Source organism: Amphibalanus amphitrite, unplaced genomic scaffold, assembly GCF_019059575.1.
Source record: "Amphibalanus amphitrite isolate SeventyFive unplaced genomic scaffold, NRLGWU_Aamphi_draft 000931F_arrow, whole genome shotgun sequence".
Lineage (NCBI taxonomy): Eukaryota > Metazoa > Arthropoda > Thecostraca > Balanomorpha > Balanidae > Amphibalanus > Amphibalanus amphitrite.
In genome coordinates, this window is record NW_024882425.1 from 109,284 (window position 1) to 127,512 (window position 18,229).

Below are 18,229 nucleotides of genomic sequence, written 5' to 3' on the forward strand. Positions count from 1 at the left end.
TTGATATTGCTCAGGTCAGGACCTCTGTCAGCCTCCTGGATACTTCAGATTGTTTTCAGTCAACATGCTTCTTAAATATGATATAAGTCAATCTTAAGGGATTCAAAACATCCAACAAAACGACGTACAAGAGCAAGAAAATCACCAGATAAACCAAAAAATGGCCTTGGAACAGAGCCAAGTGGTGCTCCATTTGTTTGTTTACAATGATTGTAGTGCTGATGTATTTTTAGGACTCTGAACGTCGGCTTATAAAAAAAATGAAACGTTTTTACAAAAGTTGTAAGGCAAGTAATATTTATCTGAAAGAACTAAAATATTCAAAAGCCAAACACTATGAAATACATGAATCGGAACGAAAAAGTAACCAAAAAATCCAGCCTAATCACCGGCTCCTAAAACTGCAACACAATCAGCACTTTTCCCCGCAACTCGTTGTCCAGAGGGGTGTTCACGGGCACCGCACACTGCTGCGTGCGCTGTGTGCGGTGCGTCCAGCAGGCGTGGGGGTAGGGGATGGGTAGGCGGTTCTGACGTCACGGCTGCGTGCGGTGGACGGTCCGCTGTGGCCAGTCCCGACCGGCCACAGCGATCGCTGTGTGCGGTGACGGAAGGCTGACGTAGGGACGCAGTGGGCGGAGCTTGGAGGCTGTGTGCGGTCCGACCGCACACAGGGCCCGTGAACAGCCCTCACGGGCACCGCACACTGCTGCGTGCGCTGTGTGCGGTGCGTCCAGCAGGCGTGGGGGTAGGGGATGGGTAGGCGGTTCTGACGTCACGGCTGCGTGCGGTGGACGGTCCGCTGTGGCCAGTCCCGACCGGCCACAGCGATCGCTGTGTGCGGTGACGGAAGGCTGACGTAGGGACGCAGTGGGCGGAGCTTGGAGGCTGTGTGCGGTCCGACCGCACACAGGGCCCGTGAACAGCCCTCAGACGTAAATATGCGGGCGGAGCCAGGCGGTTGACGTCACCCAAGTATGACGCACGCAGCACAGATCTATGCTGCAGGGACCCGAACAGCCCTCACACAGCGGACCGTCCACCGCACGCAGCCGTGACGTCAGAGCCGCCTACCCATCCCCTACCCCCACGCCTGCTGGACGTACCGCACACACCGCACGCAGCAGTGTGCGGTGCCCGTGAACACCCCTCTGGGAAAATGTCCTCTAAGTGAACAAAACAAAATACACAAACCATTTGGTCAGGACTTGGGAACTCAACAATTACTGAACTTGAACTGTAATTGGGCCCAGAAAATTGTCAAAACAGTCGTGAATCGCATGCCAATATGAATAAAAATGTTGTCACAAAATTGAAATGCTAGGAAAAAGGAAGGTCTGTTTTACTGCCTAGCACGGTGCCCGCTAAGGGAGGTCAGGTGGTAAGAAGTCAAGATGGTGGAACAACAAACTTATTGTCTTGATGATTTGAAAGTTTGCTTTTGACTAGATTTTGATGAGATCTGGGCCCTGTTTCACCGGTGATAGCAGCACGCTGCTTTTACACGTGTCAAATTGGGTTTCCATGGAAACATCAACAGGCCCATTGCTCCAACACTACCACAAGTGTGACGTCAGCTCGCGCAATTTGATAGCAGCGTGGTAGCAGCGTCCTGTGAAACACCGCCCAAGATGCTGAAAATGTGCACACTCAATTTTGTACTGATGCAACCCCATTCTTCATGCATGATATTTTTCAGGTTAACCCCAAGTTCAGTGGAGCTGTCATCTGTCATAATGTCAAAATGTTCGGTCCTAGAAGCCGCCTTGAGGGTAAGCCATTTTCATGCATTGGATCAGCTGGGACAATGGTGATAACAGGGTGCCTGGGGCGATTTGATCAAGGCTCTTGAAATTCACTTGCTTTAACCATGTGGCATCCAGCATCTTGAAGGCATTGAGAGGGGGAGAAGTTCCTGATAGTGATGTGACTCAGTATGCCCTCCGGCGCCCTGTTTTCACTGGCGTCCATCAGCTGTTGGCACCACAATCCACACCTGCAGGGTACTCTTTTAGCAGACGTCGCCCTTGCTACCATATTTAGGTCTCACGTGTGTAGCAATTGTCTATTTACAGTTAAATATATAACAAAACACAATCTAACCTGAACTAACCTTACCTAAAACCAACCAACCTACAACCTACAACCTACCTAACTGGATATGGCAGCAAGGGCGACGTCTGCTAAGAGAATGCCCACCTGCAGCCTATATTCCCCAGTGAGGATACCAATTACCACACATTAATGCTTCATGTTCCATTTTGTGTGTCAACAATTATTGCACCAATATGCAACTTGGCCCTTTCAACATGGCTGTTCCTAAATTGACCTATCTAACCTTTCTAGCTTGGTCATAACCCTGACCTAAGGTCAAATCATTGCATTACCATTGGAGGAGCAGACTCAATGCTGGAGCAGGAATTGTTTATAGTGATTAAGTCAAAAGTTAGGTATTTTAGAGAAAATAAACTGCTCATAATGTCATTTCATGTTTTAAGCTTACTTTTTGACAAATTATTGACATGAAGCCAGATCTGCTCTCATGCTACAAAAATTGCTATACAAATTTCAGACCAAGGTCACCAGTTCACGTCAAGTGACCTCACCCAAAAAGTTTCAATGCCTGCCATAGCTACACTAACTATTGAGTGACCAATCACTTTAAAACTTTCAGCAATTGATAAGAGCTAGATAAGACCTCTCCATTATAAGTCAATGAGAGAAAGTTGGAAGGCGCCTCTTTTGGACGAATGTCATTCTTAACACTTTCAAACACCGTATTACAAGTAAACATGACGCACTGAACCGGAAAATGGCACCCATGATCCCTCGTTAAGTCCCTGAGGTCATCTCAGGTCACGGATGGTGTCTAACAGTTTTTTTCACTAATAACCTCTGATAGAGGCAGGCTAGAGCGGTGAAATCGCCTTGGATGTTTTCGGTTCGACGATGTGGATCGACTAATATGACCTTTTCCGGAGGGCTGTTCACGGGCCTGTGTGCGATAGGACCGTATACAGGCTCCAAGCTCTGCCCACTGCGTCCCTACGCCAGCCTCCCGTCACCGCACACAGCGACCGCTGTGGCCGGTCGGACTCGGGACCGGCCACAGCGATGGCTGTGTGCGGTCGGACTCGGGACCGGCCACAGCGTTGGCTGTGTGCGGTCCGCCGCACGCAGCCGTGTGACGTCATACCGACCTACCCATCCCCTACGTCATACGATTGCTGCACACACCGCACTCACTGCACTCAGCAGTTTGCGGTGCCCGTGAACAGCTCTCCGGTCAGGTCATGACCTTGACCTAAGGTCAAATTTTCAAGTTGGCCTTTCAAGATTAAATTACAGTCTATTCGACGCGTCTCGATGAGGGAAACACGATGCTGGTAAAAAAAATAATATCGTGACTCTTTTGAGTCAAAAGTTAGTGAAGAAAAACATGCTTCGTGAATACCGCTTTTTCAGTGTTTGCCCTCTGGAGCTTAAACCGTTGACCTGAGGTGAAATGTGGGCCCTGTTTCACCGGTGATAGCAGCACGCTACTATCAAATTGCGCGAGCTGACGTAATGTGATGACGTCACACTAATGACGTTTCGTGTAATCCGTGAGCTTTTTCATAGCTACGTTTGGAACAGAGTTGCTGTCTCGTTGAATGCGTTTGATACATTCGCACGGCCGTGAAGATGTTAGCAGCAATATTTGATGACATCGCACAGTTTGACGACGCCATGGTTTGTTGAGGTTTCCATGGAAACCCAATTTGACACGTGTGATAGCAGCGTGCTGCTATCACCGGTGAAACAGGGCCCCGATGCCACTCTCCGGAAAGAGGGCTAACCCGCGCCCGAGTGGGGTCCTGGATTTCTACGCCCTGCTAGGGGGTGTTTGAACACATTCCCCCTTCTAACTCGGCTCCTGAGCCACGTAGCGATACGCAGAAGGCGGTGTTCGAAAAAGCGCCAAAAATAATGACGAACTTATTTCGGTCACTTGTTTTGGTAAGGTCAAGGGTTAGGTCAACAGAGGTCATTGAAGGTAAAATTTGGCCGATTTTCTGGTCGAATGTAGACAATTTCCAAGAAGCCAACGCATAACTCGGGAACAAATAGAGCTACAGCGCCGCAGAAAAGCGCATTCGATAGCCCTTTTAACGCCCTTTCTGAGTATTTCTCTCATATTTGACCAAACGTCAACGGTTTTGCCTGCAGGGGGCAAAAACTGCTAAAATAGCCGTTTTTTTCGGAAACAGTTCTTCTGTGATAATTTTTGACGCAAGCCTTGCACGAGGTTACTTTTACCGGCATCGTGTTCCTCTCGTCAAGACGCATCGAATGAACTATTGCGTGACCTTGAAAGGTCAACTTGAAAATTTGACCTCAGATCAAGGTCATGACCTGACCGAAAATGGTCATGCTGCATATCAGTCGATCCGTGTTGTCGAGCTGAACACATCTAAGGCGTTTTCATCGCTCTAGCATGTCGCATTCAAAAATCAAAAGTTATTTGCGAAAAAACTGTTAGATACCATTCGTGACCTGAGATGACCTCAGGGGCATAAACAAGGGTCACGGACACCATTTTCATGTTCAGTGTGTCTTACTTTTAATTGTTAATAAAATTTAATAATAATTCTAATAATAATTCTAATTTAATATGAATAATAATTAAATACATAAATTTAAATATTGCTTATGAGGTTGGACTTATTTTTATGACCGGGAAAAACATTTTCAATCGAAACATTGTGAACCCTTTTTTATGTCCATTTTTTTCAACGTGGTATAAGTAACATATTTTTCTTTCAGCACAACCCGCTGTTTTTCCTGATGTCTCCCAACTCTGTGAAGAAGCTCACAGCAGACGAGGGAAGGTGAGGTTTATTGAAATGCTTCAGAAGACTTTGAACACTTAGCAGTTGTGCTTTTGCTATGTGCACTCTGCATATTGTGTCGTGAGCCCTGCTAAATACTGACGTTGTTGAGCTGTCTGGCTTCTGGTTTTTGGTGACATTGTTGACTGGTTTCGTTGTGATCATGTATGTTCAAACATTGAAGGTGCCAATGTGAGCTGATTGATTACAATCCAAAAGTCTGTCAATGCAATGCCATATAACACCGCCGTGTGGACTGGCCGTCCGTTGCCAGGTCGCCGGGCGTCTCAGCTGCCGCGGACACCTGTGGCGGGCCGGCCCAGTCGGAGGAGCAGTCGCAGGAGGCATCCTCAGCGGCGGCCGATCTCTCTGCGCACTCAGGTGGGCGCCGGGATCGGGTCCGGTAGTGGTCTGAATGTAGTCTGAATTTGGACTGATTTTAGTCGTATTGCCATGCACTACAGTTGTACAGTTTTATTACTATGCGCGGCAGTGATTTTAATCTTGTTGCTGCTATGTGGTTACTTTCGAGGTACCTAGCCAAGCCAAGCCTTTGTAGATGATTGGGTTAAACCCCATTGTGTATGGACTATGAATATTTGGTTTATGATTTAAATGTTTACCATTGGGTGCTCACTGGCCCCGTTTATAATTCGTCAGCACCTTCCAGCCTATCCAATCCAATAGCGCCTTTCTTTAGTGAAATATAGAGGAGTTTTCGTTTCCTCCAACCCAGCCACCACTCGTCTTTTCGAGCCTAACCTGCATAATTATCCACCTCTCGGCCGCCCCTAAAGCACTCGCTCTGAGCATGACCTGCTTTGTTTGCTCTCAGCAGAGTCGCTCCCGGCCGCCCCCTCTACCAGGGCGCTCACTCCGAACCTGACCTATGTTCTGCCCCTTCCCTCCCTCCATCTCCCCACCAGAGTCGCTCCCGGCCGCGTATTCGCCAATTGTGTTACACGAATCGGCCGACCAATAGCGTGCCTCTTGAGTGACGTCAACGTGGCGTCATACGTTCGATCCTCGCCCTTGGTGGCGTCTATTGGTTTTAAATTAACGACATTTAAGCTCTCTAGGGTATGTTGTCGCCGTGGCGAAGTGGTTATAGTATCTGACTGGTGTTTCAGAGGAAGGTGGTTCGAATCCACTCGGCGGCTTCAATTTTCGTGTCATCTGTCATTGTGCGTTTTTTTATACATTTGCAACGGCGTGCACCTAAGAAATCAGACGTAGGCATTCTTCTTATGAATATGTTGCATAAGATAAATATTTGCAGTCCAACCGATTGGTTCGGTTTCGGTATTTTCCAATGGTCTTTGTTTGTATTTGGTTTGGTATCGGTGTTCTGATTTTCTGTGATTGACATCACTAATGCTTAGTGCATACTATGCGAACGTAGCGAATGGAAAGACAAATGGTGCTGGGCGATGGCCATTGATCAATATTTCTCACTGCCAATGGGTGATAGCACGCAGCATATGACAGGGGCGGCGCTGACCTTTTGAAAGTAGGTGGGCACTTGGCAAGGTAAAGTACCTAGAAGTAGCGAAAACTAAGATGAAAAGTAAAAATCGCACGCTGGTTAGCACTTAGCAGGCTATTGGATAGTTTTTCGTGTAAGAATCACCATGCACAAAAAAAGTTCGGCATAGCTGTTAGCGTAACCACGGGACGAGATATCAGTTTCCAGCAGTCAAAGAGCGTCATCTATAGGAGCTATGCCCTAACTATAACTTTTACATTTCAGCCGCCAGAGGGATACCTAAGTCCCCTTACTTGGAATCTAGTTAAAGTCAAAAAGATTTATATTAGACGTTTATGAAGATAACTTGGGACTGGTTGTTAAGTTGCATGCTCACGGCCGGCTGTCATCAATTTATCTCTATGCATGTCTTATCTGATCGATGAAATAATACAGGAATCCGTTGTCATTCGAGTGTGTTTCATAATAGCTCTTCCGACTTTGACGAATATCGACAGTGCCGTAACAAAATTGGTAGTTCAGGTATAGACTGCAACTGCAGTTCTTTTGCAACTTATTCCTTAATCAGATGAATACTTGTCAGAGATTTATTGGGCGTACGATATTGGCGTGCGAACGAAGGGGCCAAAAATGCGTGTCTACGACCGACTTCTTTTGAGAAAAGAACCGCTAAAGCAAGAATCGACCTACCGACCTTTCGTTCACCACACAGAGACTCTAACCACTCGGCTACGACGACACATACATATCCGTTACCCATATACAATTGCAAAAAAGTCTCAACTCAAATCTAGCCTCAATGCATGCATTGTGGCGGTGGATGGCTATGACGTCGCACTAGAGATGTCGCTAGTTGGTGGGCCGATTCGTGTAATACAATTGGCGAATACGCCTCCCGGCCTCCCTCTCCACCAGGGCGCCCACTCCGAACGTGACCTATATTCTGCCCCTTCCCTCCATCTCCCCAGCAGAGTCGGCCCCGGCCGTCCCCTCGGCCAGGGCGCTAAGTCGCCGGGAGCGGAAGCGGAAGAAGCTGCAGGCCCTGCTGGAGCTGGTCGTCAGAAATGATTCAGCCAAGGTGAGCGGGGTTTGACAGGGAGATGTGAGGCTGTGAACAGGACCGGTTGGTGACACTTTGCTACTGATTCATGGGACTATACTTTTGTAGATCGATCAGGGTAAGCGAGGGTTTGTGTTTAATAGTTGAAAGCACTATTCCAATGTGCCGTGATCCTCAGAGTAGGTACGGCATACGGTAGGTGTATGCTGCTCGGATGTAGCCGATACCCGGCGGCTGTGTGATGCGTTCAGGCGGCCGGTGGCGCCGGGAAGGGAGGCCGCACCCCGGTGTGATGGGACGGGCGTCTGGTGCGCTCGGGCTTCCACAGTCGCTGGGGGGGAGGGAGGAGGGGGCTTCCACGGTGGCTGGGGGGGGGGGGGGTCACCGATATGTGACCGATATGTGACGGGCGTTTGTTGGGTTCAGACAGCGGCCTCGGACGCCGCGGAGACGGCGGTGCCCAGTAAGAAGGCCCGCCGGGAGCCGCAGCAGACGGAGCGGCTGGACGGCGACACCACGAGTGCAGAGGTGAGCGGCAGCGGCACACCGCGACTGGTGGGGACCGGGTGGTCTGTATACACCTGCGGCACCTGCCCACCACCCCGCCAACACGCGGGGGGAGGGGGGGGGGGGCTGGCACTGCAGCTGGGTCACCTGCCCACCGGCTTTGGAACGCTCCAATCGGCTCTCGTCTCGGGTGATTGAATTTCGGGTCATTATGTGTATTGCTTTGTGAGGAATCTCACATATTTTTTTTTCATTCTGCCCCAAACTCGCGCTCGTGTATTTAGCAGGGTTGTGCTCGACTCAAAAACATTTGCCGACTCGACTCATCATTCAACTTCAGAAAGCCCTGACTCAACTCTGACTCAAACAAGCTGATTTTTTCCCTTGACTCGACTCATGACTCAAGCGGCTCAATGAAAATATGAGTTGACTCAAACTTGACTCAAATTTTTTGTTGAGTCAAGTGTGTTGACTCAAAATTGACTCAGATAAAAAAGTTGTTGAGGAATGGGGGGGGGGGGGTAAAAAATCCGGTAGCAGGGCCAGGCCTAAGTTGTTTCGGGGGGATGAAAAGCTTATATATGTTGTTTCTAGAAAGATGAGTCAGCTGACTCATGTTCCTAAATGTTTTTGACTCAACTCAATGTCAAAAGTTATTTTACTGACTCAACTCTGACTCAACTCAACAGCTCAACATTTTATCCGACTCGACTCAAACCTGACTCATTTGAGTCAGAGTTGAGTCAAATTTCTGACTCGACTCATGAGTCAAGCACAACCCTGGTATTTAGTGGTGAACTTATTTATTCACACATTTAAACTCATGGAACGCTGTTTTATTAAGCATATTTAGCATTCATGTTTGTTGACATGATTCTTGTTTGTGTTCCTCATCAATTTGATGCTGTCTTGTTTCGTCGATCATGTGTCATCAGTGTTAAGTCCCGTGACTGATAAGCCGCCTGTACTGATCTGACAAGCAGCAGCTGTGGGCTGTGTGGGCCGCTACCGGGGCTCCTGGCTGACCTCTCTCCGTCCCCCCCCCCCCCTGCAGCGGGAGGACCAGGACCAGCGGAAGGACCAGGACCAGGACCAGCGGAAGGACCGGGACCAGGACCAGCAGAAGGACCGGGACCAGGCTGGGGCCGCGGCCGCCGACTACCGACTGCTCCGCCAGACGCTGCGCAAGAAGCGCCGAAAACAGGTACAGGTGGCGTGGAAAGGGAGCGGGCTGCCGCTGTGGCGGTGTACCTCTATGGTGGAGCTGGATAACTGAATAGACTCCATGTGACTGAATGATTAGCTGAAATGATTATGGATCATATCGGGACACAACTTGACATAGCGCTAGTATCTCATTTAACCCTATTCCTGGCGGGCTCCGCCGGGACAAGAAACTGGCGGGGGGGGGGCGATTCGGCCCCCCCCCCTGAGATCTCGAGAACGAAGCAAGATAGCGACAAGCGGTAAACGGCATCGGATACGCACGGCCAAGATCTACAATTTTTACTAAGGTCATTTTCAGGTCAGGTCAAAGATGACGTCACAGGGGTCGAAAAAGTCAAAATGGCGGCGCTAGATACGGAGAGAGTTTTTCTCGAATAACTTTCGAATTAGTCAAGATAGGAACAAACTGAGGGCATCATCGTGATCCTCTCGTCAATCCGCATCGAATGATATATATGTTGACCTCGAAAGGTCAAGGTCAAAGGTTGACCTCAGGTCACGTGACCTCGAGGTCATCATGTATATCATTCGATGCGTCTTGACGAGCTGAACACAATGAGACCATCCACGCGTCTGTATCTTGTTCCTGTACGGAGTTATTGGCCAAAAACCTTTGGTGATCTTTGATGACGTCACATGACCTCACAGCTGCCCAACAGCAAAACAGACCTCAAGGTAGTGAAGGTTGATCGTATATGAAGTCATGTATGGTATATGGGGCCATTCCGACCCGTTTTAGAGGTAAAAACAGGGAGTTGATTTTTCCCCCATTGACTTATAATGGGGAGGTCGCGAAATTGACCTGACCTTAGGTCACCGATATCAAAATTCCGAGATATACAAATTGCACATACTGGTACCCTAACTAAACCCTGAAGAGAAGAAATTGATCGGTCAAAAACTCTAGCTCTGGCGTGATTGCAAACTTTTCTGAGGTAGGGTCACCAAACCGCCTCTGGTGACCTGACCTGAGGTCAGATCAACTCAAAATTTTCAGACATGTTGCGTAGAAGCCTTTTAGGAAAAGTCAAAATTTGAGCTTCCTAGCTCAACGCGTTTGGGAGAAATAACCAAAAAACCTCAGGGGGGGGGCTCCTGAGGCCCCCCCCCCCCCCGCCAGGAATAGGGTTAACGAAGTGATGTTTGTTCAAGCTTTCATAAAAATGACGTTTTGTGCAGGCTTCATGTAAAATCATAATAATTTCTTCTCATAATTGACAGCACATCTGAGTGAACTAGACTCGTGATCTGAAGGCGTAGACGAGCATGAAATTATGTTTGTTCGTTTTTTTTTTTTGTCATGTTATAACAGTGCTGTCACGCATGTATGTGAATGCAATTGTCTGCTCACTGGACTGACGGTGGCGCTGACTGTGGCGCTGACTGTGGCGCTGACCGCTCCCCTGTGCCGCTGACCGCTCTCCTGTGCCGCTGACCGCTCCCCTGTGCCGCTGACCGCTCCCCTGTGCCGCTGACCGCCGAGGTCCCCCTATGGCGCTGACTGTGACGGTGGCGCTGACAGTGGCGCTGACCGCTCCCCTGTGGCGGTGAATGTGACAGTGAGACTGACATTTCTCCTGTGACGCTGACCGCTCCCCTGTGCCTCTGACAGTGACTGTAACACTGACACTTCTCCTGTGGCGCTGACGGCTCACCTGTGGCGCTGACTGTGACGGTGTCGCTGACTGTGGCGCTGGCCGCTCCCCTGTGCCGGTGACTGTGAGACTGACACTTCTCCTGTGGCGCTGGCCGCTCCCCTGTGGCGCTGACGGCCCTCTGTGTCGCTGACCGCCGAGGTCCCCCTGTGCCGGCAGCGTGTGCCCGAGTTCCGACTGTCCTGTACGGGCGACCACGCCTCGCTGCTAATGGCCGCCCACAGTCGGACGCCCATCTTCCTGCGCGACGTACAGACGCTGCTGCTGAACGCAGTGGTGCCCGAGCACGCGCCCTGGCCCACCCGGTGAGACCGAGGGAGGGAGGGGCGCCCTGGCCCACACGGTGAGACAGAGGGAGAGGGCGCCCTGCGGCCCTGGCCCACCCGGTGAGACGAGGGGAAGGGAGGGAGGGAGGCGCCCTGGCCCACACGGTGAGACGATGGAGGGAGGGAGGGGGCGCCCTGGCCCACCCGGTGAGACGAGGGAGGGGGCGCCCTGGCCCACGCGGTGAAATTAAACGCTGACAAAATTTCACACGCCCTGCGTACAACTTTGGCACATGACTGTGCGTTTCCTAATCGTAATGCCAATTATTTGAAATTATTGTCATTGGCACTACTTTTCCATGTTTATGTAATGGTAACTGCCTATAGTTCAAGTGCTTAATGGTAAAAATTTAGTTGACAGTTGTGTAAAAGGTCGACCATGTGTGAACTTATTTATCAGCGTTAATAAGCTGGCTCACACCGTTAAGCTCCCGTTCCGTTCACACTCGTAAACGGAATGTCACGGATGCAATACAAGACGGCGAAATCACCAGTGTGTCGTGACCACAGCTCGCACCCGCTCTAACACTCCATCTCCGCCTAACGTCACACGCGGACCGTTACCCCTTCTCCCTCTCTCTGTATCAGGTGGTGTAACCTGTCTCACGCGGACTACGTGTATTAGGTGGTGTAACCTGTCTCACGCGGGCTCTCGTGTATCAGGTGGTGTAACCTGTCTCATGCGGACTCTCTGTGTATCAGGTGGTGTAACCTGTCTCACGCGGACTCTCTGTGTATCAGGTGGTGTAACATGTCTCACGCGGACTCTCTCTGTATCAAGTGGTGTAACCTGTCTCACGCAGACTCTCTGTATCAGTTGGTGTAACATGTCTCACGCGGACTCCCTGTGTGCCAGGTGGTGTGACCTGTCTCACGCGGACTCCCTGTGTATCAGGTGGTGTAACCTGTCTCACGCGGACTCTCTCTGTATCAAGTGGTGTAACCTGTCTCACGCAGACTCTCTGTATCAGTTGGTGTAACATGTCTCACGCGGACTCCCTGTGTGCCAGGTGGTGTGACCTGTCTCACGCGGACTCCCTGTGTATCAGGTGGTGTAACCTGTCTCACGCGGACTCTCTGTGTATCAGGTGGTGTAACCTGTCTGACGCGGACTATCTGTGTATCAGGTGGTGTAACCTGTCTCACGCGGTCTCTGTGTATCAGGTGGTGTAACCTGTCTCACGCGGACTCTCTGTATCAGGTGGTGTAACCTGTCTCACGCGGACTCTCTGTGTATCAGGTGGTGTAACCTGTCTCACGCGGACTCTCTGTGTATCAGGTGGTGTAACCTGTCTCACGCGGACTCTGTGTCAGGTGGCCACTAGGTGGTGTAACCTGTCTCACGCGGACTCTGTGTGTATCAGGTGGTGTAACCTGTCTCACGCGGACTCTGTGTCAGGTGGTGTAACCTGCTGCCCTCTCTGTGTATCAGGTGGTGTAACCTGTCTTACGCGGTCTCTCTGTATCAGGTGGTGTAACCTGTCTCACGCGGACTCTCTGTGTATCAGGTGGTGTAACCTGTTACTCTCTCTGTATCAGTTGGTGTAACCTGTCTTACGCGGACTCTCTGTGTATCAGGTGGTGTAACCTGTCTCACGCGGACTCTCTGTGTGTCAGGTGGTGTGACCTGTCTCACGCGGACTCTGTGTCAGGTGGTGTAACCTGTCTCACGCGGACTCTCTGTGTGTCAGGTGGTGTAACCTGTCTCACGCGGACTCTCTGTGTATCAGGTGGTGTAACCTGTCTCACGCGGACTCTCTGTGTATCAGGTGGTGTAACCTGTCTCACGCGGACTCTGTGTCAGGTGGCCACTAGGTGGTGTAACCTGTCTCACGCGGACTCTGTGTGTATCAGGTGGTGTAACCTGTCTCACGCGGACTCTGTGTCAGGTGGTGTAACCTGCTGCCCTCTCTGTGTATCAGGTGGTGTAACCTGTCTCACGCGGACTCTCTGTGTGTCAGGTGGTGTAACCTGTCTCACGCGGACTCTCTGTGTATCAGATGGTGTAACCTGTCTCACGCGGACTCTCTGTGTCAGGTGGTGTAACCTGTCTCACGCGGACTCTGTGTCAGGTGGTGTAACCTGCTGCCCTCTCTGTGTATCAGGTGGTGTAACCTGTCTCACGCGGACTCTCTGTGTATCAGGTGGTGTAACCTGTCTGACGCGGACTATCTGTGTATCAGGTGGTGTAACCTGTCTCACGCGGACTCTCTGTGTATCAGGTGGTGTAACCTGTCTCACGCGGACTATCTGTGTATCAGGTGGTGTAACCTGTCTCACGCGGACTATCTGTGTATCAGGTGGTGTAACTTGTCTCACGCGGACTCTCTGTATCAGGTGGTGTAACCTGTCTCACGCGGACTCTCTGTATCAGGTGGTGTAAACTGTCTCACGCGGACTCTGTGTCAGGTGGTGTAACCTGCTGCCCTCTCTGTGTATCAGGTGGTGTAACCTGTCTCACGCGGTCTCTCTGTATCAGGTGGTGTAACCTGTCTCACGCGGACTCTCTGTGTATCAGGTGGTGTAACCTGTTACTCTCTCTGTATCAGTTGGTGTAACCTGTCTTACGCGGACTCTCTGTGTATCAGGTGGTGTAACCTGTCTCACGCGGACTCTGTGTATCAGGTGGTGTAACCTGTCTCACGCGGACTCTGTGTGTCAGGTGGTGTAACCTGTCTCACGCGGACTCTCTGTGTGTCAGGTGGTGTAACCTGTCTCACGCGGACTCTCTGTGTGTCAGGTGGTGTAACCTGTCTCACGCAGACTCTCTGTGTATCAGGTGGTGTAACCTGTCTCACGCGGACTCTGTGTATCAGGTGGTGTAACCTGTCTCACGCGGACTCTCTGTGTGTCAGGTGGTGTAACCTGTCTCACGCGGACTCTCTGTGTGTCAGGTGGTGTAACCTGTCTCACGCGGACTCTGTGTCAGGTGGTGTAACCTGTCTCACGCGGACTCTCTGTGTATCAGGTGGTGTAACCTGTCTCACGCGGACTCTATGTGTATCAGGTGGTGTAACCTGTCTCACGCGGACTCTCTGTGTATCAGGTGGTGTAACCTGTCTCACGCGAACTCTGTATATCAGGTGGTGTAACCTGTTACTCTCTCTGTATCAGTTGGTGTAACCTGTCTTACGCGGACTCTCTGTGTATCAGGTGGTGTAACCTGTCTCACGCGGACTCTCTGTGTGTCAGGTGGTGTAACCTGTCTCACGCGGACTCTCTGTGTCAGGTGGTGTAACCTGTCTCACGCGGACTCTGTGTATCAGGTGGTGTAACCTGTCTCACGCGGACTCTCTGTGTGTCAGGTGGTGTAACCTGTCTCACGCGGACTCTCTGTGTATCAGGTGGTGTAACCTTCTCATGCGGACTCTGTATCAGGTGGTGTAACCTGTCCCACGCGGACTCTGTGTGTCAAGTGGTGTAACTTGTCTCACGCGGACTCTCTGTGTATCAGGTGGTGTAACCTGTCTCACGCGGACTCTCTGTCTATCAGGTGGTGTAACCTGTCTCACGCGGACTCTATCAGGTGGTGTAACCTGTCTCACGCGGACTCTCTGTGTGTCAGGTGGTGTAACCTGTCTCACGCGGACTCTGTATCAGGTGGTGTAACCTGTCTCACGCGGACTCTCTGTCTATCAGGTGGTGTAACCTGTCTCACGCGGACTCTATCAGGTGGTGTAACCTGTCTCACGCGGACTCTCTGTGTGTCAGGTGGTGTAACCTGTCTGACGCGGACTCTCTGTGTATCAGGTGGTGTAACCTGTCTCACGCGGACTCTCTGTGTGTCAGGTGGTGTAACCTGTCTGACGCGGACTATCTGTGTATCAGGTGGTGTAACCTGTCTCACGCGGACTCTCTGTGTATCAGGTGGTGTAACTTGTTACTCTCTCTGTATCAGTTGGTGTAACCTGTCTCACGCGGACTCTCTGTGTGTCAGGTGGTGTAACCTGTCTCACGCGGACTCTCTGTCTATCAGGTGGTGTAACCTGTCTCACGCGGACTCTGTGTATCAGGTGGTGTAACCTGTCTCACGCGGACTCTCTGTGTATCAGGTGGTGTAACCTGTCTGACGCGGACTTTCTATGTATCAGGTAGTGTAACCTGTCTGACGCGGACTCTGTATCAGGTGGTGTAACCTGTCTCACGCGGACTCTCTGTGTATCAGGTGGTGTAACCTGTCTCACGCGGACTCTGTATCAGGTGGTGTAACGTGCCTCACGCGGACTCTCTGTGTATCAGGTGGTGTAACCTGTCTTACGCGGACTCTCTGTGTGTCAGGTGGTGTAACCTGTCTGACGCGGACTATCTGTGTATCAGGTGGTGTAACCTGTCTCACGCGGACTCTCTGTGTATCAGGTGGTGTAACCTGTCTCACGCGGACTCTGTATCAGGTGGTGTAACGTGCCTCACGCGGACTCTCTGTGTATCAGGTGGTGTAACCTGTCTTACGCGGACTCTCTGTGTGTCAGGTGGTGTAACCTGTCTGACGCGGACTATCTGTGTATCAGGTGGTGTAACCTGTCTCACGCGAACTCTGTATCAGGTGGTGTAACCTGTCTCACGCGGACTCTCTGTCTATCAGGTGGTGTAACCTGTCTCACGCGGACTCTATCAGGTGGTGTAACCTGTCTCACGCGGACTCTCTGTGTGTCAGGTGGTGTAACCTGTCTCACGCGGACTCTGTATCAGGTGGTGTGGTGTACCTAACCTGTCTCACACAGCTGACTCTCTCTGTATCAGGTGGTGTAACCTGTCTCACGCGGACTGTCTCTGTATCAGGTGGTGTAACCTGTCTGACGCGGACTATCTGTGTATCAGGTGGTGTAACCTGTCTCACGCGGTCTCTGTGTATCAGGTGGTGTAACCTGTCTCACGCGGACTCTGTGTCAGGTGGCCACTAGGTGGTGTAACCTGTCTCACGCGGACTCTCTGTGTATCAGGTGGTGTAACCTGTCTCACGCGGACTCTGTGTATCAGGTGGTGTAACCTGTCCCACGCGGACTCTCTGTGTATCAGGTGGTGTAACCTGTTACTCTCTCTGTATCAGTTGGTGTAACCTGTCTTACGCGGACTCTCTGTGTATCAGGTGGTGTAACCTGTCTCACGCGGACTCTCTGTGTGTCAGGTGGTGTAACCTGTCTGACGCGGACTATCTGTGTATCAGGTGGTGTAACCTGTCCCACGCGGACTCTCTGTGTGTCAGGTGGTGTAACCTGTCTGACGCGGACTATCTGTGTATCAGGTGGTGTAACCTGTCTCACGCGGTCTCTGTGTATCAGGTGGTGTAACCTGTCTCACGCGGACTCTCTGTGTATCAGGTGGTGTAACCTGTCTCACGCGGACTCTCTGTGTATCAGGTGGTGTAACCTGTTACTCTCTCTGTATCAGTTGGTGTAACCTGTCTTACGCGGACTCTCTGTGTATCAGGTGGTGTAACCTGTCTCACGCGGACTCTCTGTGTGTCAGGTGGTGTAACCTGTCTCACGCGGACTCTGTATCAGGTGGTGTAACCTGTCTCACGCGGACTCTCTGTGTGTCAGGTGGTGTAACCTGTCTCACGCGGACTCTGTATCAGGTGGTGTGGTGTACCTAACCTGTCTCACACAGCTGACTCTCTCTGTATCAGGTGGTGTAACCTGTCTCACGCGGACTGTCTCTGTATCAGGTGGTGTAACCTGTCTCACGCGGACTCTGTGTATCAGGTGGTGTAACCTGTCTCACGCGGACTCTGTGTCAGGTGGTGTAACCTGTCTCACGCGGACTCTCTGTGTATCAGGTGGTGTAACCTGTTACTCTCTCTGTATCAGTTGGTGTAACCTGTCTTACGCGGACTCTCTGTGTATCAGGTGGTGTAACCTGTCTCACGCGGACTCTATCAGGTGGTGTAACCTGTCTCACGCGGACTCTCTGTGTGTCAGGTGGTGTAACCTGTCTCACGCGGACTCTGTATCAGGTGGTGTGGTGTACCTAACCTGTCTCACACAGCTGACTCTCTCTGTATCAGGTGGTGTAACCTGTCTCACGCGGACTGTCTCTGTATCAGGTGGTGTAACCTGTCTGACGCGGACTATCTGTGTATCAGGTGGTGTAACCTGTCTCACGCGGACTCTGTGTCAGGTGGCCACTAGGTGGTGTAACCTGTCTCACGCGGACTCTGTGTATCAGGTGGTGTAACCTGTCTCACGCGGACTCTGTGTCAGGTGGTGTAACCTGTCTCACGCGGACTCTCTGTGTATCAGGTGGTGTAACCTGTTACTCTCTCTGTATCAGTTGGTGTAACCTGTCTTACGCGGACTCTCTGTGTGTCAGGTGGTGTAACCTGTCTGACGCGGACTATCTGTGTATCAGGTGGTGTAACCTGTCTCACGCGAACTCTGTATCAGGTGGTGTAACCTGTCTCACGCGGACTCTCTGTCTATCAGGTGGTGTAACCTGTCTCACGCGGACTCTATCAGGTGGTGTAACCTGTCTCACGCGGACTCTCTGTGTGTCAGGTGGTGTAACCTGTCTCACGCGGACTCTGTATCAGGTGGTGTGGTGTACCTAACCTGTCTCACACAGCTGACTCTCTCTGTATCAGGTGGTGTAACCTGTCTCACGCGGACTGTCTCTGTATCAGGTGGTGTAACCTGTCTGACGCGGACTATCTGTGTATCAGGTGGTGTAACCTGTCTCACGCGGTCTCTGTGTATCAGGTGGTGTAACCTGTCTCACGCGGACTCTGTGTCAGGTGGCCACTAGGTGGTGTAACCTGTCTCACGCGGACTCTCTGTGTATCAGGTGGTGTAACCTGTCTCACGCGGACTCTGTGTATCAGGTGGTGTAACCTGTCTCACGCGGACTCTCTGTGTATCAGGTGGTGTAACCTGTCTCACTCGGACTCTCTGTGTATCAGGTGGTGTAACCTGTCTCACGCGGACTCTCTGTGAGGTGGTGTAACCTGTCTGACGCGGACTATCTGTGTATCAGGTGGTGTAACCTGTCTCACGCGGACTCTCTGTATCAGGTGGTGTAACCTGTCTGACGCGAACTATCTGTGTATCAGGTGGTGTAACCTGTCTCACGCGGACTCTCTGTGTATCAGGTGGTGTAACCTG

The 18,229-nt window shown here is 51.2% G+C and overlaps 1 protein-coding gene across 5 annotated transcripts in view; it reads left to right on the top strand.

Annotated features, from left to right (window-relative positions):
* Positions 1-1,149: 1,149 nt before the first annotated feature.
* Positions 1,150-18,229, top strand: part of LOC122368200 — a 33,403-nt gene continuing 16,323 nt past the window's right edge. The window contains exons 1-8 of one of the 5 annotated variants that reach the window (XM_043341915.1): positions 1,150-1,200; positions 1,700-1,772; positions 4,807-4,871; positions 5,146-5,252; positions 7,326-7,435; positions 7,844-7,945; positions 8,979-9,128; positions 10,966-11,111. In XM_043341915.1, the coding sequence (XP_043197850.1) occupies positions 1,737-1,772; positions 4,807-4,871; positions 5,146-5,252; positions 7,326-7,435; positions 7,844-7,945; positions 8,979-9,128; positions 10,966-11,111 (716 nt within the window). In that variant the 5' untranslated portion in view covers positions 1,150-1,200; positions 1,700-1,736. Of the gene's footprint in view, positions 1,382-1,699; positions 1,773-4,806; positions 4,872-5,145; positions 5,253-7,325; positions 7,436-7,843; positions 7,946-8,978; positions 9,129-10,965; positions 11,112-18,229 lie in introns of all 5 variants that reach the window. The other 4 variants (XM_043341918.1, XM_043341916.1, XM_043341919.1 and 1 more) reach the window with 4 other exon arrangements.